We start from the raw sequence: 26,519 nt of genomic DNA, 5'->3' as shown, positions 1-26,519 counted from the left end.
TGAAATTTCACTGACATTTTACCACGTTCTGTATTTTCCAATAATAAAAAACCGTTTTCTTTTCTTTCAAAACAAACATTGATGACAAATAAAAAATACGTTAGCCTAAAAAAAGGTTATTACTGCACCAGAGGCAAAAATATTCCAAAAACTTGAAATTTTCAAGGTGACCCGGATTTTATGATCGCGAGTGTATATGGCATAGATTTAAACTTTCACGCTACAAACGATCTAAGATGTTACAACTGCTTTTTTTTCGATTGCACATGTACTTTTTTCAAAACTATACATATATATCATCTACAAAGTCTTGGTGAAAGCATTTTCCGTATCCTGAGATCCCTAATAAACATTTTTATTCAAATAACCTCTATATGAAAATTTGTTTATGATAATTACAAGAATCAGGTGTAATTCTAATCGCCTATGTATAAAAAATCCACATTATTTCGTAGTAAATATTTTTTCTAACGGTGGATTTCGTATTATTAAAATTTATTTGCATATTCAGTTTTCATAAAAACTAAAGCTCTCTCTAAAGCGTGTAAATGATAACACAAAGTTGCTCTACAAAAGTATTAAATAATCTAGAACTGCATCATTGCAATTTCACTCGCAAAATTTATAAGGATTATACTCAATTTGAGCTAGGAATATGCGATGAATACAAATATTTGGAGACATAAAGAGAAAATCAATTTTAGAGTTATTGAATGAAGAGTAATCTGATTTTGAAATGAAATAGTATGTGCATGCACGAAAATAATAATTTGCATAATAACTAAATATAAGAGAACAGCCTTTTACGTTATAATTTAGATTTTAATATTTGTACTCCATTGTAGACTATTTTTAATCATAAAATATTACTCTTTCAAATGGTGAATGCAACAATTTCTATGTGGGAGAAACCGCAAAACCACTAAGTGTAAGGATAAACGAGCATGAAACATACATCAATTATAGGGACAGATCACAGATATACAAACATGCCTGATATAATGAACACAGAATACAATGGAAAGATGCAGCACTAGTGTAGCATTTTTAAATTCTTTGGTATACATTGAAATCCCCTCGTATATGTTAAAATACCGAAATATTATTTCAATCCTCTTTTACACATTTTACAGTTTGTTTAAATATCACAGACGCATATTTTTGGTATTTTCTTTGATCGTTTTCCGCTTCCACATCCATTTAGATCGCTGAGAAAGTATTGCGGGGAAGAGAATTACCTCACTCTCGCTGAAGCCATTGTCAAGGGCAATTGATTTCAGTGCTGGTCCAAATTTTATGTTAAAATTGTAATGTTTTCTCATTTTTCGTGGAAAATATGTAGTGTATAGTAGCAGTTCAATGTATAATTACAGTTTAAGTGAGGTTTAAAAGATTGGTCATTGAGAGCACACGGCTTCTTGTGTAGTTTGAGTGAACTGGCAAATTTGTTGAAAAAAGTTGATTGTACTCAATGTAATGTGTCAATTTTGAACGAGTAAATTTGAAAAATACCCACATGGTTCCAGTTCTTTAAAGAAGCAGATTTTCGAAGTTTGTGTCCAGTTCTAACTATAAGCCTCTATTTTGTTTGTCCCTGGTGGTCGTTCCAGACTGTAGATGCAGTTTTTTGCGTGGCAGTAAATCTCCAGTGAAGTCCAGTTCCAACCTCAGAAATTTAAAGAAATTTTAGTGAAATCCACGTAAATTTGATCCAGGTGTTGATTTTTAAAAGAAAAAGAAACATTTTCATTAATAATTGTTTTCATAACAATTTAAGAAATTGTAATAATTAAAATTGTAGATGCTAGGGTGTGGTCTAAGTCTAGCTGTCATATTATTTGTTCTGTTTTAAGAGTTAGTATTGACATATGACAGTTAGCACTATTTTTCATATTTGATAAATACCTAATTATATTTGAGATTTTGTTTTTATTCTTTAAAGAAGGTTAACCTCTATGCATTTTTTATTGCAAAAATAATTTTTTATTTGTAATAATTTCTTTCTTGTTTTCTTATGTGTCCTCTTATTTCGGTTGTTTGATCATTATTGCCTGAAATCCAGGTTCCTTGGTATTTGTATTTATCAACCCTTTCTATCGGTACATTTCTCAAATGTATGTTTGTTGGTATATTTGGTTTCTTTGTTATTATTATGTATTTGGTCTTTTTTATATTCATTTTTAGTCCATATATTTCACAGAAACTGTTTGTTTTGTTTAGCAGTAATTGGAGTTGTTCAGCAGAGCTTGCCATAATCACTGTGTCATCTGCATATCTTATGTTGTTAATAGATCTTCCGTTAATTATTATTCCTATTCCAATTTCTGGACTGGGTTCGTTATGTATTACGATTTGTGCTCTTTGATTCCAGTAGAGGTTTGGTATTATTCGTAAGTCCCAATGGTCTATGTTTTTTGTCTTTAGAATTTGGACTAATTTTTCATGTCTTACTTTGTCAAATGCTTTTTCAAAATCAACGTAACAAACGTGCACATAAGCAGCCAAATTTGCAACATACCCTTGAAGATTTATCTAATGAAGAAGACCAGTCGTCAGTTTCTACAAAGAAGACAAGGAAACGCATTCGCAAGGAAAATACGTGGAAAAAAATGTAAAAAAAAAACTTATACGTATTTTGGTATTCTCAGAGCAAACTTATGGTAAGCTCTGAATGAAACATCTTTTTATTATGTAAGCAATTATTTATGTTAATTTCTCTATATTTATTAATGTACAATTAGCTTTTATACACAATAGCACTAGGTAAAAATGGTAAAAAATTAAGATCATCCAGGCGTTGCATCCAGCAATTGCGCTTCTTTTTGGATGTAGTTGGTTAAAAGATTAATTTTATAGGTTAACAGTAGAAAATCATGTACCTAACTAGAAATTTTAGGGGTAGAATACATACTTACATAAAAAATCTGGCCATTTATCACCTTTTCAGTAAAGTGGTAACTATTATTTATAATAGTAAATTGCCAATCTTATATTTATTAGCAAAAGAATAATAATAAACGCAGAATATTTATTCCATTTATATTAAAAATATATTACTAATTTTTTAATCTCTATCGCCACAGTTAGTTATATCAATAAGTTCTGATGGGCATTTAACTTCATAGAATGTTGCACTTGGATTGGAAACTCCTTCTAAATATTCAAATCTCCATTTGCATCCATCCTGCAACTGAACTGGCAATTGATTACATCCTTCAATTGAGGTTACTCCACCATAACGCTCTCCCCAGCCATCAGCGGGAGCATTCCATTGTTTAACACAGCCGTTGTAGAGACCAACGCCACCACCAGGTATTTGTAGATCAAATTGATTATTTATTAAATCGCTGCCAGTATTGATTGCTTGTACCAATAATTCTTTACCTTTAAGTTGGTCTTGGAACTTTAGAAGGTAGCATTGACAACAATGGCCGGTATCTGTGCTTCCTAATAGAAAAACCAAAAAAGTGTATTAGAGCAATATATAGATATATTATAAAAGGTGTTAGTAAATAAGTGCCATGGACTTTAGGGGATGATTCTGCAAAATAGAATAATGAGAGTTTGCTATATAAGTGTATGTTTGAAAATGCTTTGTTTTCCACATACGCGGTGTTGATTTTTTTAAACTGAAAATTTATGAGATATGCCAATGAAATTTGGTGAGTTGTAAAAGGTGGTTATTGCGCATTTTTTGACATACAAATAAAAGTTTTATATTTATCATTGGCGCGAATACAGGTAACGGTCTCATTTTATTAAAGAAAACAATGAAATTATTCAAACTAAAAATTATTTTTAAATGTATTGTTTAACTTGCGACAAAAAACTTTTTCTGTCTGTTTTCATATGGTGCACATAGGGAACATCTAAAAGTCCATTTCTCATTTTTTCAACTCTTTCATTATCTATGCAATTGAACTGGTTTCATTAACGTTTATGTCAATAAATAAACATTATTAATTCATGTTAGAAGCTTGATAAATTAATTGGCCTATTAAAGCTGATACAACGGGTAAAATCAATATTATTTTAAGGTTGGAACAGGCATGTTGTGCTTGGAGTTTTGAAAAAACAAAAAAAAACAAAAACAAACAAAAACAAAAATAACAGCAACAAAATTTTCCGTCTTATTAAATCTATAAAAGGGACCGAGCAGGAGATAGCCAGTGCCACTGTTTGGCTCTACCCGTTTGGCTAATCTACGTAGCGTACTTCAAGGGATATGTCAGAATGATCGAGGACTGAATTTGCAAGATAATTTCAAATGTACATAAGTAATTTCATCGTTGCTTTATTGAAATATTTTAAAAATGAATAATACATGACTATTTCAGTTTACGTGACAAGTAATAAGAATATTATTTTACAGCATTATTATAAGACTGAAATAGCGAGTCAAACAGGAAGTTTTGCAACGATGACAATGACTGACTACAACATGATATTTTGTATATGATAGTAAAGATCTTGATAACGATGAATGTAGTAAAGATAATTAAAAAATTAATGTGGACCTGAGAAAGGCGTATCACTCTGTACCAAGGTCAGAACTATGGGAGGCAATGTACAAATTAAAAGTACAGACGGAACTCATAGAAGCTACAAAAGCTCTGTATAAATGAATTAAAGTGTCCATTAAAATGGGAACAAGAATCATAGGAGACTTCACCCTATACAAAATATAGTTAGAGAAAGCCTTGACTACATGGAAAAGAAAATGTGAAGACATGGGAGTACCGTTACGGAACGAATACCTATATACGTTAAGCTTTGCAGACGATCAAGTAGTGATTGCACAAGACCAAGACGACCTCAGCTACATAATGAAGAAACTACAAGAAGAATATACCAAGTCTGGCCTAGATATTAACCTCACGAAAACAGAGTACCTATCTACAAGTGAAGAAGACATAGAAGATCTACAGATTGATGACAACGTAACAATCAAAGGAAAGGATAAATTCAAATACCTGGGGTTTATAATCACAAAAAAGGTAACAACAGAGGAAGAAATTACACAAAGATTAGGACAAACAAGAACAGCAATCCGACAACTTAACTCAGTATGGTGGTATAGACACCCAAATATAAAGACAAAAACGCAGATTTATAAAACATTAGTGCGAAGTATTATGACATATGAGGCTGAAAATTGGATCATAAACAAGAAAAACAGCAGTAAGATAGTAGCAACAGAGATGGAATGCCTGCGAATGCATAGTCATACTACCGCAGAAAGTTGCTTCTATTCTCTATTTAGATAGTCGAAATCCAACTATTAGATATATTTTATGGGAATTTTCCAAAGTATTAAACGGAAAATTAAAACTGCCGTTTTCAGTGTTGTGTGAATCCGAAATAGTAGGACGTTAGTTGTTATATTTCCCATTGCCTTTTCTTTTATCTCAATAATTTTTAACCGTTGGCTGTACTGTTTGTGTAAAAAAAGTCTCTATAAAGGACACCTTAGCTTGAAGCGTGTGTTTCTGTCCAATCCTTTTTGTATATTCACCCAATAGTGTTTTCAATGGGAAGGTTAGGAAATTGAGTTAATGAACGAACGGTTAGGCTTCCATTAAAATAATTTGTTGGTAAATAAATAATAGCAATGAAGTTGTTAAGTAAAAAGAAAAAATAGTAACAACATCTTAAGATAAAACATCGGTTAATACATGGCTAATATCCACTGTAATAAGATATTTGAAAAAATGTTCTTTTGCAATAAATTTAAATATAAAATTACTATAATAAGTGTTGCATATTATTAAAATATATTATATTAAAGTTATTTACCCACAAAAGAAACAGCTGCAAATCCATAGGATAATGTGGAATTTATAACGAATGGTACTTGATTGCTACAAGTAAAGGCAGGTCCATTTTCATTCCAGCATGTGGACTGTGCATTGTTCTCTTTTGTACTGTAGGTTTCACCGTCCTTTTCACATGATCGAACAGGTATGCCATTTTTAGTGTGTACAATACCATCCCAGCTGCAGGAAACTCCGCAACAATCCCAGTAGCGGGTGGTTACAGCATCTCCAGAGAGGCCTCCTGGTACCGGAATAATGTCTGGAGACGGTTCCTTTAAGGAAGCTCCAACTTAAAAATTTACAAATTAAATAAAATGCAAGAGTAAATTTTCTTGTTGTGTTTGTTAAATAAAAAGTAAACTGGTATTTAAAATCAGCAGCTCATCACAGTACCTTATTAAAAATATCTTTATCTCTGATATTTGAATGCAGATTAATGAGTTTTTAACGTTTAATTAAAAGAAGCTTATGGCATGGATCTATCGATTTTATATACATATCATATCAAACCTATGTGCTACGATTTTTAATAAGAAAGAAAATTTATCTACGAGTTACCTTGAGAAATAATTTAAGTGAATGATGGTAGGTTTTTTTTAAGGTCAACAGGCCTTGGAGGCCTAGGGCTGAAATATTTAATTTTTCCTTACAATTACTATTACATATTATATATAATCCGGTACTACTATAATATTTTGTTTATATAAATCACTTTATACTACACTTAATATTCGTTGTAGTCTTTCCATACATTTCTTCACCACTTTCTTCCATTTTTTTTTCTGTCCAAAGCTTTTTCTTTCCAGTTTACAATATTACTTTTCTTAAGTCTTTATAAACGCGGTCCTTCCATCTCCTTCTTGGTCTTCCTATTCTTCTGTTTTGTATTGGTTTACGTAATAGAATTATTTTTGACATTCTCGCCTTTCCCATTATTTCGATGTGTCCTAAGTATCGTATTCTCTGTGCTTTGATTGCCGTCGTTATTTTTGGTTTATTATATAGTTCTTCAAGTTTCTTATTATTTCTTTTTCTCCATTGTCCATCTATTTTCACGCCTCCATATATTGCTCGTTGTATTTTCCTCTCCCATTTTTCTAAAAGGTCTATTTCTGATTTTTTAAGCACTCATGTTTCACATGCATATGTAGCTGTACGTCTGATAACTGTTTTGTACATTCTTATTTTTGTTTTTCTTGAGACATATTTGGATTTCAATAATGGACGCAATGCTCCATACTTTTTGTTTGCTTATGTCCCTTTTCATCTAATTTTACACCCACGTAAGTAAATTCTGAAACTCTTTTAAACGCGCATGAATTTTCTCCTTCTACCTCCAATGTAGAATTGTCTTCTTTTTCTTTATCTGTTTCTCTCATCATCATGTATTTTGTCTTTTCCCCACTTATGAGAAGACCAAAAATTTTTGGTTCTTTTAATATATTGCTCATTAATTTTTCAGCTCTTTCTCACTTGTTGTTAATAGTGTTAGATCATCTGCGAATGCTATACATTAAAGGCCATTTTTAAAAATCGCTTTCTGTGAGTTTATTTTACTTTTTTTAATTATTACTTCCAGTATTACATTAAAAAGAGTCGTTGATAGTTGATCTCCTTGTCTTAATCCTTCCTTTGTTTTAAAATTATTTGATTTATGTACCTTCCATGCTATTTAGTTTGTGGAGTTATCCATAGTTATCATTACTATCCTGACGATTTTACTTGGTAGGTCCATTTCTTTCATTAGTGCGTACATCTGTTGGCGCTTTACCGTATCGTAGGCCTGTTTAAAGTTGACGAACAGGACGTATACTGCTATTTTATGTTCGTAGCACGTAGGTTGTTTTTCCTTTAACGCAAATATTTGCTCTGTCGTCGACCTATTACTTCTGAATCCTGCCTGATATTCGCCCAATATCTTTTCCGTGTATTAATTCAGATTTTTTCTTATGATATTAGTCAATATTTTGTACACGACTTCTAGCAACGCGATACCTCTATAATTTTCACATCTCATTTTGTCACATTTTTTATGTATAGGGCATATCCTTGCCCTGGCCAATTCTCCTAGCTTTTTTTCTGTTGCCCATATACTTTTTATCAAGCTATGTATCTCCTTGTGTAGTCTTTTTCCTCCTGCCTTTATCATTTCCGCCAATATTTTTGTTATTCCTGAGCTTTTATTGTTTTTTAGACCTCTTATTTTATTTTCTATTTCTTCCCTCGTAGGTGGTTTTATTACTAGATGATCATCTTCAATTTCCTGGATTGTTCCCCTTTCGTCTTCGTTTTTGTTTAGAATATGTGTAAAGTAAGTTTGCCAATTTCTCATTATTTCCCCAGATTCATTTATTAATATTCCTTTCTCATTTTTTCATATATGGGTTATGTTTCTGATCCCCTTTCCATTTTTCTTGTTTCCTGGTAGAAGAATCTTATATCCTTTTTTTGGAATTTTTCCTCTATCACTTTGAGTTTTCTTCGTTGTATTTTCTTTTTTTATTTCTGCGTGTTGTCTTCATAATTCTTCTCAATTCTTTATATTCTTGTGTGCTAATGTCACTATTATTTCTTGTTTTTTATTTTTATTTTTCTAATTTCTTCTGCTATTTTTTGACATTCCTCATCATACCATTCTTTTGCTTTTTGTTTTCTATTACTTTTAAGTATTATTTCTTTACTGGTCTTTACAACTGCTTCATTTATGCTTTTCCACTTTTCTTCCGGGTCTAGTGTTTCTGCTTCTTCGTTTAGTCTGCTGGTTGTTCGTTGTTCGTACTTCTTCTGTGTCGTATTATCTTTTAGTATTGCTGTGTTGATTGTTTTTTGATTTCTTTGTCCCTTTGATTGTTTTTCTTTATATTAGCATTCATTTTATAACCTGCTCTTATCAGAAAGTGATCTGAGTCACATTCAGCTCCTCTCATGCTTTTTATATTTATTATATTATGGGCGTGCTTCTTCTCTATTAATATGTGGTCTATTTGATTTATTATCTTTTTATCCGGGGAAATCCACGTTCCTTTATGTGTATCTTTTGTTTTATCCTTATGTATAAACATATAATTCTTTGACTTTTATCATTTGATACATTGGGTTTTTGTATTTTCCTGTTATATTTTCATATATACCCTCTTTTCCCACTTTAGTATTATAGTCTCCCATTACTATTTTTGATATCAAATGCTGGTAGTCTGTCATATTCTCTTTCTAGTTGCTTATAGTATGCATTTTTGTTTTCTTCTGTGGCGTCTTCTATTGGTGCATGTACATTTATTATGCTTATGTTTCGTTAATTCCCTTTTAACCTGATTGTGCACATTCTATCTGATATCGGCTTAAAATTCATCACTCTGGTTTTCCATCTTTTCTGTATGATAAAGCCTGTTCCTAGCAATCTGTTAGTCCCCCACTTTTAAAAAATACTATATCATCAATTTCTACTATTTCTGTGTCTAATTGTTTTGTTTTGTGTAGAGCTAATATATCTATTTCATATTTTTTTGTTTCTCTAATTAATTCTTTAAGTTTTCCCGTTTCATAGTTTCATAAGTTTCTTCGGTCTGATTTTACCTTGTATCATTCGTTCATTTTTGTTCATGTCATCATTAATGTATATTTTCCAATAATGTATATTATATAAAAACAACTAATAGTACCGTTCGCGTCATAAAAAACTGGTACAACTTTTATAACCGAAAATCGTGTTTTTCAAGTTGTGTAAGTTGATCTTGTCACATATGTCATTCTAATTTCTAGGGCAATGTTGTTGCCAGTTCAAAGAAAATATTGTAATAAATCAGCTAAAAGAAGGGTTGTGTGACACACACATTATAAAATTACAGTAGACACATTCCAATATTCCCTGTGCTAATACCCTACGTTTAAAGATCCTTTAAACATATTGGGCATTAACTCAACCCTCTCTCTGGTTATTAAATTTATTAGATACTGTTTTTTGTTGTTAATGATAATATTAATACCTATATAAAAACTTTAAACATTTTTGAATGTTCTTTTTTCATTTATATTTATTGCAATTCCGTTATCTGTGATGGCAATAACGAATTGATTTACGAATCATTGTATCAAGTCTGAACACAGGTTTACATTGGGAAAATAAAGTGTACCAGTTTTATATGACGGGGACTGTACAAGACACGCACATTAAATAGCAAAACCAAGCCCTTTGTAAAGGCAGAAAAACAGATAATAATATAATCATGGAGCTCTATCGTGAACACTCTTACCCAAAAAAAAAACAAACAAAGAACTGGCCCCGGCCGACTAAAAAAAATAAAGAAAATACTAACAGCGGTGCAATCAACAAAAATTATTACTTACTTACTTAGTCCTAAGCCTTTCTACCGTTAGGTGTAAGGCTGGTGGGGTTAGGATTTGCACTATTGTCTCCATGCTATCCGGTCTTGTGTTAGATTTCGTGCACTTTCCCATGTCAATCTTTTCTTCTCAACTTCTTTTCTGATTTCGTCTATCCACCTACCTCTTGGTCTTCCTCGTTTGTTTTTCCCTTGCATTCTCGTTTCAAACACTCGTTTTGTTAATCTTTCATTCGACATTCTACACACGTGCCCGAACCATCTTAGTTGCCCCTCTACTATTTTTTCGTTTATTGGTTCTAGTTTTAGGTTTTGTCTGATTGTTTCGTTTCGTATTTTGTCTGTCCTCTTTCTGTTTGCTATTTTCCTCAGGAACCTCATTTCCATAGCATTGACTCGAGATTTTTGTCTCCCAGTCAATGTCCATGACTCGCTATTATAGATGATTGTAGGTCTAACTACTGATTTAACGACTGCCGTTTTTACCTTCTCCGGTATTTCTTTTTTCCCCAAAAATGTTGTTTTCATAGTGTTAAATAAGCTTCCTGTTCGTCCCATTCTCTCATTTATTTCCATGTCTTGTTTACCGTTTGATTCAATTATTGCTCCTAGGTATTTAAAATGTTCCACTTGTTCTAGTTGTTTTCCGTTTAATTGTATTGCGTGTGTCTTTCTCTTATTTGAAATTATCATTGTTTTTGTTTTCTCTGTATTTATTTTCATATTTATGTTTGACAGTTCTTCTTCTAGGATTTCAAGGTTGTTTTGTAGGTCTTCTCTGTTTTCTGCTATCAAAACCATGTCGTCTGCAAATAGAAGCTCTGATAGTTGAGTCTGTTTCTCATTTGCCAGTATCCTAATGTTAGTTTTCTCATTCTTCTCTTGGCTTTCTTTATTGCTTCATCCAGTACCACTGAAAACAGCAGTGGGCTCAACACGCATCCCTGTTTGACGCCTTGACTTGTAGTAAATTCTTCGGATTCCTCGTTGTTTATTTATAGAAGAAGCGAATTGTTAACCTGACTTGGCACTGGCATGTAGCAAATACATAAATTAAATACACATATAGAAATCGCATACAAACATGAAATAATACATGTGAAGAAGGCGGTAAAATAGAAAATCAATTTTAAATAGTACCTATATAACATCAAAGTAAAAGAGGTATCCTGCATTAAATAAGATGAGTATGTGATGAGAGACACTAATAGAAAAAATAAATCAAGCTCTTAGATAAATGTACGTGGAGCAAAAAAAAAGAGAGATACTAAGAAATATAGATCAAAAAGAGAAAATTAAAATATTCCTAAAGAGCGTAAACAAAATAAATGGTAATTTACAATTTTAAACCATACTTTAATACAATATTAATATATAATAATAGTAATCATATTAAAGATACAAGCAAATAAAAGTAATGTAAAAACTAGTTACTTACAAACGATTAAGGAACCAAAAACTATAAGCGTTTTCATTTTTGTATTTTAATCTAAAAACTATAAAGGAATTTGACTTAATTTCTATATAAATACATTTATTAATAATATATGTAAAAATATCCTCTTCATATAAAATCACCTGCCAGATAAGATTAAAAACTAAATACTGATATATTTTTGCTCGTGAAAATTAAAAAATATTTTGATATCTAATCATCCCAAGTGCATTTCTAAAGAGTAAATGCTAAGATTATTAACTTTGTCACTTATTATGGAATCTGTTCTTTATTGAATAAGTATTTTACTCTATAGTCTTCTAAATTTGTTTACCGCCTGCTATCTAACGTTTCACAGTCATACAAAATATGGTTTATTGTTTCAGACCCTCTGCTACAGAGTCTGCATCTTATTTTCATCGTCTTCTTCTTTAAGTACCGTCTCCTTTAAGGAAGTTGGTAATCATCACAGCTATTTTAACTTTTGAGATTTTTGAGATATACCACTTACTCAGATTGCTGAGCAAGGAGATGCGTCTTCTTCCAATTCTTCGTTTTCCCTGTATTTTTCTCTGCATTATGGTTTGTAGAAACACATATTTATCCCCTCTCATAACGTGGCCGAGATGTTGTAACTTTCTTATCTTAATCGTATTCATGACTTCCATTTTCTTTGTCATCTTTCTGAGGACCTTAACATTTGTTATTCGGTCTACCTAACTTATTTTTAATATTTTTCGGTAGGTCCACATCTCGAATGCTTCAAGTCAATCGCTCACCTCTTTCTTTAAGGTCCAGGCCTCCACCCCATGCAGCAGCACCGAAAACACATATGAACGTAATATTCTTATTTTGAGTTGCAAACTAAGGTCTCTACTGCATAATAATTTTCTCATCTTACTAAATGTTGCTCTACCTTGTCCAATTCTCATTTCAATTTCTTCTGTATACTCGTTATTTCCATTATTAATTGTACCAAGGTATCTGTATTTTTTTACTTTTTCTATTGGAACCTCTCTTATGTTTAAAATGTCTTGTTGTGTTTTGGAAATTGTCATAAATTTTGTTTTATTAGCATTAAGCGTTAGTCCGCTTTCCTCACTAGCATTTACTACATTATCTAGAAGTGTCTGTAGATCTTGTATATTCTCTGCAATTAGTATAGTGTCATCGGCATATCTGATATTGTTGATGGGTATGCCGTTGACTTTTGTTCCAATTATTACATTTTCGAGTGATTTTTTAATTATTTATTCCGAATATAGATTGAACAATAAGGGGGAGAGTATGCAACCTTGCCTTACGACAAATTTACTGTCGGGCTACATCATCAGTACTTACCAGGTTTAGGTTTAGGTACTAGATTACTAGGTTACTTTAAACATAGGTAAATTAATTTTAAATTAGATTTTTAATGATAAAATGTTAGGATATTTGTTATGTAACCTAAACGCTTAGTATGGGCTGTACACAGAATTTTATTTTCCTTTTTCCATTATCTTCCATGTACAATAATGCACAAGCAAACACTTTTTTGTTATACGACATAATGACACACTAAAATCTCCAATGCAACTATCAACTGTATGCGGACCCTGAATAGTGTACATAACTAAATAGCTTAGTCGAGAACAAATCGCAATACAGTCACGATTCGGCTAAACTGTTTGGTCGTTGATAAATCGATAGTATACGGGACCTCTTAGGCTTATTTTTCGATAGAAAATATATAATAAAGACATATTTAAAATTTTTAGTTTTATTTTGGTTAGGTATTAAACATGCTTACGATATTTGACCAATTTATCTACAAACATATACAACTTCCATAATACAATTTTTTTGGAGATGCTACAGATATATTTCATAACAGATTTATTACATCAATTATAGACTATCGGTATGTTTAGCTGCCTTGTATTGTTATATTTATATTTATGACAAATTATTGTGTGATCCCTTATTTGAAAGCCTTGATTTTCCTAATATTAAATGTCCACAGACTAACGATATAACCTATTATTATTCACGTCTTTAATTTACATGCTGTTCTTTTTCCTCAGTAATGGAAATAAAAAATAACCTAAATATATAAATTAATCATCCACAAACTTGGAATCAAAACGGAAAATTCAATTTAAATGTAGCTTTTTACTAAATATTTCAATTACAATATTAAAGAAAAAACGAAATATCAGAGCTAATCGAGAATTATAAGGAGAGATCGATGAAATATAAATTGTTACCTAAATGCCAGATTGATGGACGGAAATTGAAAATGTAATTGAAAATATAACGACGCTTGTCTGGAAAAGTATGAAAGAAAATTGACAGCAATTGAAAATTATATGAAAGCTAGCTTATAGGATTCTAAAATTGCAAGGGCCATGATGTTATGTAAAATTTATGGTAAAAATGTCTATCATTAAATGTGTAGGATTTATTTCTTTCGACCTGGTATGATGCATTGTATAGTTATAAATTTAATACTTTACTTCTTTTTTATAACTTGTTAAATTGTTTTACATTTTCTATTCAGATAAAATTTACATAACCGCAAATGTTTTTTAGAGAAAATTAAAGTGTCTAAAATAAAAAACGGGTGTCGCAGTCCAGTGGGACTGCCGGTAGAAGGTATACTTCTATACACGCGTTCGCCGTTAAAAATTGATATAGGAGTCAATCTGCACAATCATTACATATTTAATACTATAGGTAAGAGAGAGAGCAGAAAGAGAAAAAGAATTAGTTATATAGGTATATGGTGCATCGTTTGCTGTATATAAACATTTGACCTGTAATAGGAGTATAGTTAATGAAGGATTGTATCAATATTTTAATGAAAATATATATTTTTATTTTTATATATGTAGAAATGGAGTTGAATGCAAAAAAAAATTACACATACTCTGCAGTAATATTCATTGTTTATTTTGTTATTAATATAAAAATTACAATACAATAAATACACTGCAACATAATTCAATATATTAATACAATATAAATTAAAATGCAATATTCATAAGTATTTAAAACTGCCAATATACATAACTTACTTTACGAAGATAAAAATAAAAAACCAACAACTCGGATTATGTTGTAAATTTTCATTTTATTTTAAAATTTATGTTTTTGGCGTATATTACATATATTTAATAAGATTAACATGAGGTTTTTAAATATTTCAAAAATAAAAAAGGAAATTCATAATTGGGATTCGAACTCACAACCACCAGCGTATGAACCAAACACGTAAAGGATTTGCCAATTAGACATGACACTAACGGATTTCAAAATTGACAGTTCTCGGTAAAACAGTGATTATTTTGAAATACAAAAGCCTAAAATAATTATAAACGTTTAATTTTAAATAATACAAAACATATCACATAAATAATAATATTAATACATATAATATATAATATTAAATACAAAAGGAACATTTTTATTCTCGATAGAGGAAGAGAGAGAAAATATATCTTCTGTCTCTCTCTTACTCATTATCTTACATATGTAATGGTTTTACAGATTCACTCTCATGCAAATTTCCAACGCCGATCGTGCGTATAGAAGTATAACTTCAAAAATCGATATTTATCTTCATTAAGTACTCCTACATATTTATTTTTTAGTAATATTTAATAGGTAATCTCGTTTTTATGATTATTAATGGTGTCAGTGATACATATTACATACAATATCAAAAAGTAATATAACGAAATAAAAAAAATAAAAAAAAAAATAAAAATAAAAAAATAAAAAGAAAAATTAAAACTTACATTTAGTACTAACTCGAACTCTGATTGTTGTTCTGTGAATACAAATTTCAAAATAGTCTGGTCAATTGGCTATGCCAAGGCCATAAAAAAAAATGGTGTTAGTGCTTGTTCAATGTAGAGGCATCATGTTCTTGATGAATAATTACCTCTCTAATAAGTCTTTTTCTAATTACTCATACCAAAAAAGTCTTATATATCAGAAATTCAGATGATGAAGCTTGTATGCTTCTTTAGTTTTACAATCTTTTATTCCAAAAATAAAAATTCAAGAAATCAATTAATATTTTAGTCCAGAAATTTTGAAATATTTCAAAAACTAGTAGCTTCTGTGTTAGTAAACCATGTTAGCGTTGACAATCCTGTATAAGGTTTTAATTCGACGTCTCACGTACATGTTTGGACGAAAGTTTCACATAAATGTTCGGGTAGCATCTTAAAATCATCAAAGAAAAACACTTTAGTGTATCTTTAAACGAAAAGAAACGAATCTTAAATGCTTATTTTCAAATTGCCGTGGGTAAATCACATTTTTAAAAGAATTGCGCCTCACAAATATACACATTAAGTAGTTGTAGGCATTTACCAAATGCCTTTTCCAATGCCTCTAGGCAATCAATCGCCTGGATGGTGGAAATCATGAGATCACGAGCCGATGATCTTTCAAAATAGCGAAAGAGCGACAATTTGTAAAATTTTGATCAGATAAAAGGCATATATCGAGCACAGTTTAATTTAATCTTGCCCAAGTACTTTCGATCCCTAGATCATCTTCAGGGGCATCTGAAATAAGCCAAGAAACGTTTTTTTATAACTAAAGAAATTGATTAACTTCGATAAAAACTCGAAGTTTATGGTTGATAAAGAGTTTTTATGTGATTAACGTTTATAGACTTACTTTGTCAATTGCGGCCTATTCGACAAGAACAAAATGTCATAAACATATAAATGTACATCACACTACACTACAAAAGGACAAACAAACACTTTAAAATTATTTAAGAAAGGCTACATTACTTGCAGAAGCCGGAGACAGAAAAGACCAAACTCTTCAAGTTTTGGTCAACACGTATTATCCAGTAAACACAATTTTAACATCAACACTGGTTCATCTATCTTACATGACATTAGTAGAAAGAAAAACTATTTGGAGTTGGATTTATTGGAAGATTTGGAGATTACAAGGGAAACAAATGAAAACTCTCACTGTCTTAATACTCAAATTAATTTAAATTGTACTAAATTTAAACCTATTTTTAAAAATTTTATTACAGCTTCACCTCGTAGGGGACCCAGCTCGACTGTTTAGACTTCCTGCACTGAGCACATCCATATTAATTTTATAGTTATACCATTGACTGTGGGTTCAACTGAACTACTTGGATTACACCCCATTTATATACTTTGCTTTCAATTTTGATTTTCAATTCTTAGTATTTTAATTACATAGTCAGATCTCGTCCTTTCTACATTACAGATAGTGCTTGGTAGACCATTTTATTGTAGTCAACTACCCACTGTCTAATATATTGTTTAGTCCTTTTCTTGCATTCTTACTTTACGTCGACTAGTTGCTCTTAAACTAACACCTTAATTATTACAGACAGGTTTGAATGTGAGATCTGGAAATCTACTTAAAAAATATTCTATATAATTTTATATTTCATCAGTGACCTCCTATAGTAGTGTCAGTTGGACTTTTGGTCAATACTTAGTTTCATAGAATTGTAAAAGGTGCAGATCACATATCTATGATTGTGACTGCTCATCCAAGTTGTCATTTGTCACATGTCACCTTAACATTTCCGTTAGATCGGGAGCCATTCTGTCTCCGGCTTCTGCAAGTAATGTAGCCTTTCTTAAATCATTTTAAAGTGTTTGTTTGTCCTTTTGTAGTGTAATGTGATGTACATTTATATGTTTATGACATTTTGTTCTTGTCGGATAGGCCGCAATTGACGAAGTAAGTCTATAAACGTTAATCACATAAAAACTCTTTATCAACCATAAACTTCGAGTTTTTATCGAAGTTAATCAATTTCTTTAGTTATAAAAAAACGTTTCTTGGCTTATTTCAGATGCCCCTGAAGATGATCTAGGGATCGAAAGTACTTGGGCAAGATTAAATTAAACTGTGCTCGATATATGCCTTTTATCTGATCAAAGTTCCTTTATTCGAGCATTCAACCTTATATTTTTTTAATTTGTAAAATTATTTTAAATAAAATAATATGGCTAGCTAAATATGTTCTTCGATTATTGTGTAAAACGGTTGTCTGGTTTTGAAATAAATTTATCTTTTTAAATATGCAAGAAAATTTAATTCTTTAGTTTTTATAAAAAACGGGTAAATATATCGATTTATTTTTCAGTTTCTAACATTCTGATAAAAATATCACATCACAAATTATTGTCAAATGTAAAATTGTTTCAAGGATAAAATTGCAAGGACAAAAAATATTTCAAATGAAATACCATATTTTTACCACATTGAAGTACAAATATGTCGTATTTTAACATTTAAAAGAACTTTTGATAAGATCATATTTCATTAGGTGTAAATTAGGAACAAAACGAATAATAAAATGTAAAAACTTATTGTGAAATGTAAAAAATAATTGATTTCCTTAGATTTTTCCACAAAAGATGAAAGCAAAAAAAAGGATGACCAGTGTATACACTTTATCTAATTTCCTGACTTAATTATCCATGGCTTTATACAGAATATTCTGTTTGCCGTTTACCACATTCTAATCGCTATTACTTCTTTAGCCATTAGCCCTTATTTCGGACACGTCTAGTGGCATTCGCGTAAACATTCTGCAATAAGCCAACAACAGGTAAACTTACTCCACAGCTATAAAATTTATGTCAGAGTAAAAAATGGATATCTTAATTATATGCACATTTAGAGTTAATAAGTATGGCAGAAACATTACGTTTTCAAAGCTTGAAAGCAGTGGAGAGTGTGTATACATTGTCAGTGCAGCAGCTATTAAGTCGAAAACCTGAATGAGATTCTGGAAGTCTAGAAAATTGATCGCATCAGAGCCTGAGACGGTTATATAAAATGTGCATCACTTATGTAAACAATTTATTAAATAGACAACAAATGTGTCTTTAAAATATGTAGAGCCTGATAAAATATATAAAAGTACCGCTGTTTTTCAAAAACAACAGAAACAAATTTTTGTGGAATTCATTTTATGTGGAACTCTATATTCTCCTATGAGCACAGATGTCCTATGACATATGTGCTAACTTTATTTAGTCTCCCACTTTCTGTCAAAACAACTTTTCTAAGGTGGTGAGATTATTTTTTGCCTCTTTTTGAAATTTATAAAAGAAGGCAAAAATTATTATAATACGCATTTTATGGTCTAAAAATTCTCTTCGAGTAAGTACTTTCATCAATTTCATTTCATTTCATCAATATCTGCCTTCACAGCGCCAATATTCCAACAGACTGGAACAACGCTACTATGATTCTATTACACAAAGCAGGAGACAAAGCAAATTTAGAGAATTACAGACCGATTAGCCTCCTCAACCATATATATAAGTTGTTTACGCGAATACTAGTTAAGAGAATGGAAAGAAAATTAGAGACTTATCAACCAAGGGAACTGGCAGGATTCCGAAAAAGTTACGGAACAAATGACCATCTACAAAGTATAAAAACCCTAATAGAGAAAGCAGTGGAATACAATAAACCGCTAGTTCTAATATTTATCGATTTTCACAAAGCCTTTGACACAGTTGAGCTAAGCAAAATATTACAGGCGCTTAAAGAATGCAGGCTAGATTATAGATATACTAAATTATTATACAAAATATACCTGCAGGCAACAACCACTGTCAGATTACATACTAACAGTAATCGCATAAAAATAGAACGGGGGGTTAGACAAGGAGACCCAATGTCACCTAAACTTTTTAATACGGTGCTAGAACATGCTTTTAAGAGTTTGGATTGGATGACAAAGGGAATAAAAATAGATGGAGAATATCTAAACAACTTACGTTTCGCCGATGATATACTTATAATAGCTGAAGATCTAGGTATGGCAAGAGAGATGGTACAGGAACTCGTTGTGGCTACAGAAAGTGTAGGTTTAAATATAAATATCTCGAAAACAAAAATCATGACCAATTTAATACCCAACCAGAACATCAGTGTTGGTGGGAAAGAAATAGAACTCGTAGATAGATATAAATACCTGGGACATGAAATTATGATTGGCAAGGATAACCAGACTCATGAACTAAAGAGAAGAATCGGCCTTGGGTGGCAGCATTTGGAAAACTGAGAGAAAATTTTTAAAAGTGAGCTGCCCACATGCCTAAAGAGAAAGGTATTTGATCAGTGCGTCCTCCCAGTCTTGACGTACGGAGCAGAAACACTTACCTTAACAAAAGCAGCAGCTACCAAACTGAGAGTCACGCAGAGAAGAATGGAGCGGTCCATGTTAGGAATAACTCTGCGAGACAGAATAACCAACGAAGACATCAGGAGAAGAACCGGAGTGACTGACATCATCGAGAAGATAGCCAGACTAAAATGGAGATGGGCAGGACACATAGCCAGAATGACAGATGGGCGATGGACAAAGAGGTTATTGGAATGGAGGCCAAGGGAAGACAAGAGAAGCGTCGGTCGACCACCTACAAGATGGACTGACGATTTAAGAAGACTCAATAAAAACTGGATGAGAGCGGCGCAAGATAGTTTCAAGAACGGCGATAGCGGCGCAAGAAAGAAGTACTTTCATTGTGATACTTATTCTATAATTCTGACCGCATTTCCAATATTTGTCCCCTTACTTTCTTTCGAAAGCACATTTTTTTTCTAATATATGCATTAGGACTTTTTAACAGAATTTAACTAAGTAGTAACAATCATATTTTATTTTATCCTTGCCGTACGCTCTTTGTTTAATTGTAATTTTGTAAGATGACAAGGAAGTTAAACATTTCTTTTTGATGTGTCTCTAATGCAAGCTGTTCCTTATATTTTAGTTTATTGGCATATCGACAACCTTATTGGCTTTACTGGACTTAAAAATATTGACAACCTTATTGACTTTATTGGATTTAACAAACTAATCAGGACATATAACCACATGTGACTCCAGCTCTCCAGAAACCACAACTTTTAATTGGAGGACCTAACAGCTAGAACACACAAGCAGCCCATCGAATATTAACTGTTAAGCTTTGGCAGGGATATTTATTGTTTTTTTATTCTTTTTAATAAATATGTTTGGTTAAAATTTTTCTTATTTGCTATCAATTAAGAACTCAGGTTCAATTCCTAGTTAAGACAAGACGAACTCACCCTTTAGATACTGAGCTAGGCAAGGTATATACAATAATCTCGCATGGTTGATTGAGCAATTATTTTTACAATAGTACTTCAATTCTCTTTGGTAGTCTTATTGTTACACATTCTGGTTCCGATAACGGGAATCGAACCCGCGCCTCCTGGGTGAGATATACTTTTTAACCCAACATGTGAAAATATATAAAAATAGTCAAAAATATTGAAATATTAAAATTAACTGCAAATAATGATAATATGAATACATAAAAAACATAAATAAGAAAGTATTTATTAAAGCTTGTTATTTGCCACCAAACCAAAAACCCAGAGAGCAATTCCTTGAATAAAATAAGTACATAGTAATGCCATAGTAATAATAAAATTAGGTAAATTTTTTTATCAGGTGCATTATCGAATTTTACCACCTCGTATATCGTGCAGTATTACCTTATCAGAATGAAAAACAATTTTACGACAAAAGAATTTCCTTTTTCTTTTTTCTTCTCGATTTATTGAATACATTTGAACCTAAAAAAGCCGGAACGAAACAAATAAAGGCATTACGCTCGGCGGCATGGAAACTCTAGATTTAAATTTCGTACCCAATGTTTTTTTATAGAGGTGTGACACTTTTCTATTTTGTTTTCAACATAATGTATATACATTGGAATAGAACGAGATGTGCTATTCTTGTATTTGCTGATCCAAAATTTAAAAAAGCTCCTAAATATTTTTTTCTTATGTAGAGTTGTGATTTCTGGAATTTTCAGTAGTTACGGCAGCGACCACTATCCCAATAAAATTAATAATCTTTTACTTGCTCCACATTCTAGCAATACGTATAAACCCAAATAGAAAAAATCTTTTCAAATTACAAAGAAGCTTCTCTATTAAACTGTTACATAAAAGAAAGTATTGACAAAATCACTAGAGGACTTTAATGAAACCATTCTACAAAGTGCAGAAATATACATCAGCGAAGCGAAGAAAATAAAAATCGCACCCAGTCGTTTGGTATAATATAGGCTACAAAAAAGCAATAAAGGACAACAAAGTAGCATTAAATAAATATAAATATACAAAACACTTGAAAATAAAATAAAGTTCTTCTTCTTCTTCTTCTAGTTCCATGACCTTTATCAATCATTGGATATCATGTTGGCTACCATATTCGCTATCGTGACTTTATTGACAGCAGCTCTAAATAACGATGTAGTTGATTTTCCATACCATTGCCTTAGATTTTTCAGCCATGATGTTCTTCTTCTACCAGGACCACGATTACCTTGGATCTTTCCCTGAATGATCAGATGTAAAAGATCATATTTTTCAGGGTGTCTCATAATGTGACCGAAGTATTCCAGCTTGCGTTTCTTTATTATATTGACCAGTTGTGTTGTTTGGTTCAGCCGTCTAAGGACCTCTCTATTTCTAACTCTGTGGACCCAGCTTATTTTCAGTAGTCGTCTGTATACCCACATATCTAAGGCTGTCAAGCGTCTAAGGATAGCCTTAGTTAAAGTCCACGCTTCCACTCCATACAGCAGGAGAGGAAAGATGTAGCAAGATGTCATTCGAACTCTAAGGTCAATCCTAAAATCGTGACTGCAAAGTACGTTTCTTATTTTTACAAAGGCAGCTCGGGCTTGTTCTATTCGGTTTTTAATTTCTGCGGTTGGATCCCAGCTCTCATTGATATTACTGCCGAGATACACGAGTTTCTCTACTCTGTCCAGTGTGGCATCTCCGACTTTTATACCGTCATCCTATATATAATTTTGTTTGCTACCTATCATATATTTAGTTTTCTTAACGTTGAGTTTTAATCCATACTGATCACAAGTCTGTTTTATTTTGTTCATTAGATTTTGAAGGTCTTCTCCGCAATTAGCAAGCACTAAGGTATCGTCGGCATATTTAATATTGTTGACGGTTACTCCATTCACAATAATACCTTTGGTTGTCTCCATTAAGGCTACCTTAAATATTTCCCTATTGGGACTTTGTCTTTCCGTGGTATATTCAGGATCCATATTCACCATACGACCTAAAATTGTGGCCCAAGTCAAATGTGTTTTGCTTATGAAAACGCGAGTAGTGCCAATCTGATTCTAAACTTTAGTCTGTCAAAAACGATATAATACCTTGGTGCCCAAGAACTGACAACCGCCACCTACAAACACCGCTATTCAGATTACGCTTAGGATACTCAAGACTAACACATTTACAAACACTTCACAAACAGTGGAGGGTCAACGCCAACCTTCGCTAAGAAGACGGCACCTAAAGAATAAGAAGGAGCATAAATATATTAATACGCTGCTAACCGTGTGAATAATAACGGTCTTATTACCGCCTACCAAACAAATTATCTGAGATGCTAGCTGATATATGTCCAATAGAAAATCTAAGGGACTATCTTAAATCAATACATATATATCACAATGTTTAATTATATTTTATGTAGTCGGTAACGGTCTAGGGTTGATGTGACATTCTTGTCACATCAACCCTAGCTGTCTTGCCAAGTAAAAAAATAAATTGTTTAATTGACTTGTTTTGTATTTTGTTCAAACTATACTAGGAACAAAATTATCAACATTATGAATTTTTTTAGACACCTTGTATATACTAGAAATATATTGTTAACTAAAGTAAAAACTAATTTCAAAATAAAAAAACAGTAATAAAAACATTTTAGAAAATAACCAAAAGGGAATTTCTTGAGAACACTTTATATCGTTATCAAAAGTTTGAATGTCTCTAGACAATTTAAAAAGTCGAATTGTCCCAAGATACAAGCCCTCTAAGTTCTTCTCTATAATCATTTCTTTTATATTGTATTACTAGTTGTACAAAAGTTCGTCTACTGTTTAACCTAACAAATCTACCTGTCGATATTTCGTGACCGGTATAAAAATATTTCTGATATATTGTCGACACCTGCAAAAGTTGATCTTCTTTCAGCGGGGTGATGAATTTTGATGTTTTCATAAATCTTTCAACATTCGTGCTCTATTCAATAAAACAAAAGATTTTTTATTGCTGTCTTCGTACCGTTCCCAGAAGTTTTGTGCAAGAAAGAAGGAAATATTAGCATATAAAGTATCTAAAATATATTCATGGGATTTATTTTATTTCTGTAGAATAATCAGAAAAATTCCAAATATCATGGGCGTCATCGTGGTATTAAAGATGCAAGTTCAAATATTGTAGATGAAAAATTTTCTAGTGGAATTTATATATTAAATTATAACATTTTAAAAATATCCAAAAGATCACAAAATTGTTGTGCGTAAATCGCAGAATTTAGTTCTTCTGCAAAAGCCAAAGATACCGCAAATTGCTACCCCTCTCACATATAAATACGTAATGTCCGGAGCATCTGTGAAAAACTTCGTCGCAAATCGTCTTCCTTGAATACATTACGCTCTCTTGGCCAGGTTCTTCCTTCTAATTGCCTTCATAAATGCATGCACTTTTACAAATGATTTTAAATCGACCCACATATTTGACGGTTTGTACTGTTCCGGCATTTTCTGAATATAAGCAGACATAACTTGTTTATCTGTATCTGTTACCTTTTGCTTTTTCATCTCAGGTTGCGCAGCCATGACATTCTACGCCTCCCCATGCTTTCCTTGGATCTTTCCATGCATCATCAGTTGGAGCAAGGTGTATTTTTCTCCACGTGTAATATGTCCGAGATATTCCAATCTTTTTGTTTTAATTTTATTTAAAACTTCTATTTCTTTATTCATCCTTCTCAGAACCTCTTTGTTTGTTTTGTGTTCTGTCCACGATATTTTCAGAATTCTTCTATACACCCACAGCTCGAATGATTCCAGTTTTTTCATTGATGTCGCATTCAAGGTCCAAGATTCCATTCCATAAAATAAAGTCGAAAAAACATAGCACCTCGCCAACCTAACTCTTAGTTTCAAGTTTAAATCCCTTGTACATAGCACTCTTCTCATTTGGAGTTAATCATTGTTCCCAGATATGCATATTTGTCCACTTGTTCGACGTTGGTTCCGTTTATTAGAAGATTCTCGTTATTTCTTTGAGTCTTCGATATTCTCATAAATTTCGTCTTCTTGTCATTCATTGTTAGACCATACTCTTTTCCATACTCCGCTATTCTGGTCACCAGTCTCTGAAGATCTCCAATATTTTCGGCTAAGATCACAGTGTCGTCCGCATATCTAATTTTGTTAATGGGAACTCCATTAACCTTTATTCCAGCTGTTTTATCCTCAAGAGCGTTTTTTAGGATCTCTTCGGAGTAGGCATTAAAAAGAATTGGCGACAATACGCATCCCTATCTCACATCACATCTTATTTCAATTTCTTCTGACAGCTGTTCGTTAACACGTACTTTTGCTCGCTGTTTGTAGTATAAATTTGATATGATCCTGAGGTCGTTGTAGTTATAATACATTAGTTCAAAGTGTACCAATAAAAAAAATAGCGTAAAGTATTCTTGGATAACTGGCCTTTGAAATACTTGCTTTTATAGTTACTTTAGCCAATTCTACCTCATAGATAATCTGTTTATACATCTGTTTATTTCGTATATGAAAAGAATACTTATCTTTATTTTTGTTAGTAATTTTCTCTTTAAACTCCAATTTTAAAGCTTCTTTATCCACGTTTTTAAAAACACCATTGTATAAAATACTGTAAGTACAGTACACATTTACGTTTGACAGAAAACAGATTATTTTTCTTTCGACTTTTGACGAAAAACTTTTGGTTTGACTAAAAATACTTCAGTCAAAGGCCGAAAATAAAATTTATTTGCCCAAAGTCATAGGTAAAAACTAGTCATACCGAGAAGAGACTTTATATTGACCTTTGACTATTACATTATACATAATTCTGCAGGGACAATGGGAGGAAGAAATATTTCTACATCACATGCTGATAAAGCACCACTTTTTTTACCAGATAATTTTTTAATAAAACTACTACAGTTATAACTGCTTAATATTGTCAATGAATTAATAGAGTGAAATACTCGTTTGTATAAAAAGGTATAAAGGTATAAGATACGAGCTGCAGAGCGAGCGGTATTTTGCTTTGAGATGAGAGCAAGATTTGAGATACGAGAAATCGGTTTTTATTCAAATTTATACGACTTATTTGACTACTTCTAATTTGCTTTACAAATAAAAGGTGGTTTTACTGGTAATAGATCTTTACGGCTTTGCCAAAGATCATTTTACGTGTCTGTACGTGACTATTACTTGGACTGACAAATTAAATGGTCATTGGAAGTAAAGTCCGACAAAAATTCGGATTCTAATACTAACCATATTGCACTCTTGATCTTGGTCAATGCAATTTACACTGTATACATTTGTACTACAGACCTCAGTCTGTCTGCTTTGCTTGTTTCCCCTTATTTTCGAAGTATTGTTAATAAGTTTGGTTCGCGTTTTGTGCTTTTTGTACATTACAATATTACATTTATTTTTAGAATCATGGGTTCGAAGAAGAAGCTGATATCTATTGAACTAAAACAATCATTGAAATCATTGAAAAACATAAGCAAGGTGTACGTGTAACTGACTTGGCAAGGATGTACGGGCGTACCACATCAATGATATGTACTGTACTTAAACGGAAGGAGGTGATAAATGGTATAATGCTAGCTAAGGGCGTTACAATAATTTCTAAGCTCCAGACTTCTCTCCATGAAAACATGGAGAAACCACTAATGGTGTGAGTAACAAAGAAGCAACTTCAAGAAGGAACCTTAACGCAAAACATCAATATGTGAGAAGTCACGAGCGATTTACGAAGATTTGTTGAAGCAGATCCCAC

At 31.9% G+C, this 26,519-nt stretch overlaps 1 protein-coding gene across 1 annotated transcript; it reads right to left on the bottom strand.

The window, feature by feature from the left end:
* Window positions 1-3,022: 3,022 nt before the first annotated feature.
* Window positions 3,023-11,731, bottom strand: LOC140447046 (endoglucanase-like). Its single transcript, XM_072539634.1, has 3 exons — window positions 11,595-11,731; window positions 5,797-6,105; window positions 3,023-3,447 (listed from the first exon to the last, which is right to left on the bottom strand). The coding sequence occupies exons 1-3, from the start codon at window positions 11,629-11,631 to the stop codon at window positions 3,065-3,067; spliced, it is 729 nt and encodes a 242-aa protein (XP_072395735.1). The 5' UTR covers window positions 11,632-11,731; the 3' UTR covers window positions 3,023-3,064.
* Window positions 11,732-26,519: the final 14,788 nt, after the last annotated feature.

Source organism: Diabrotica undecimpunctata, chromosome 7 (genome assembly GCF_040954645.1).
Source record: "Diabrotica undecimpunctata isolate CICGRU chromosome 7, icDiaUnde3, whole genome shotgun sequence".
Lineage (NCBI taxonomy): Eukaryota > Metazoa > Arthropoda > Insecta > Coleoptera > Chrysomelidae > Diabrotica > Diabrotica undecimpunctata.
This window is presented reverse-complemented; position numbering and strand designations above follow the sequence as displayed.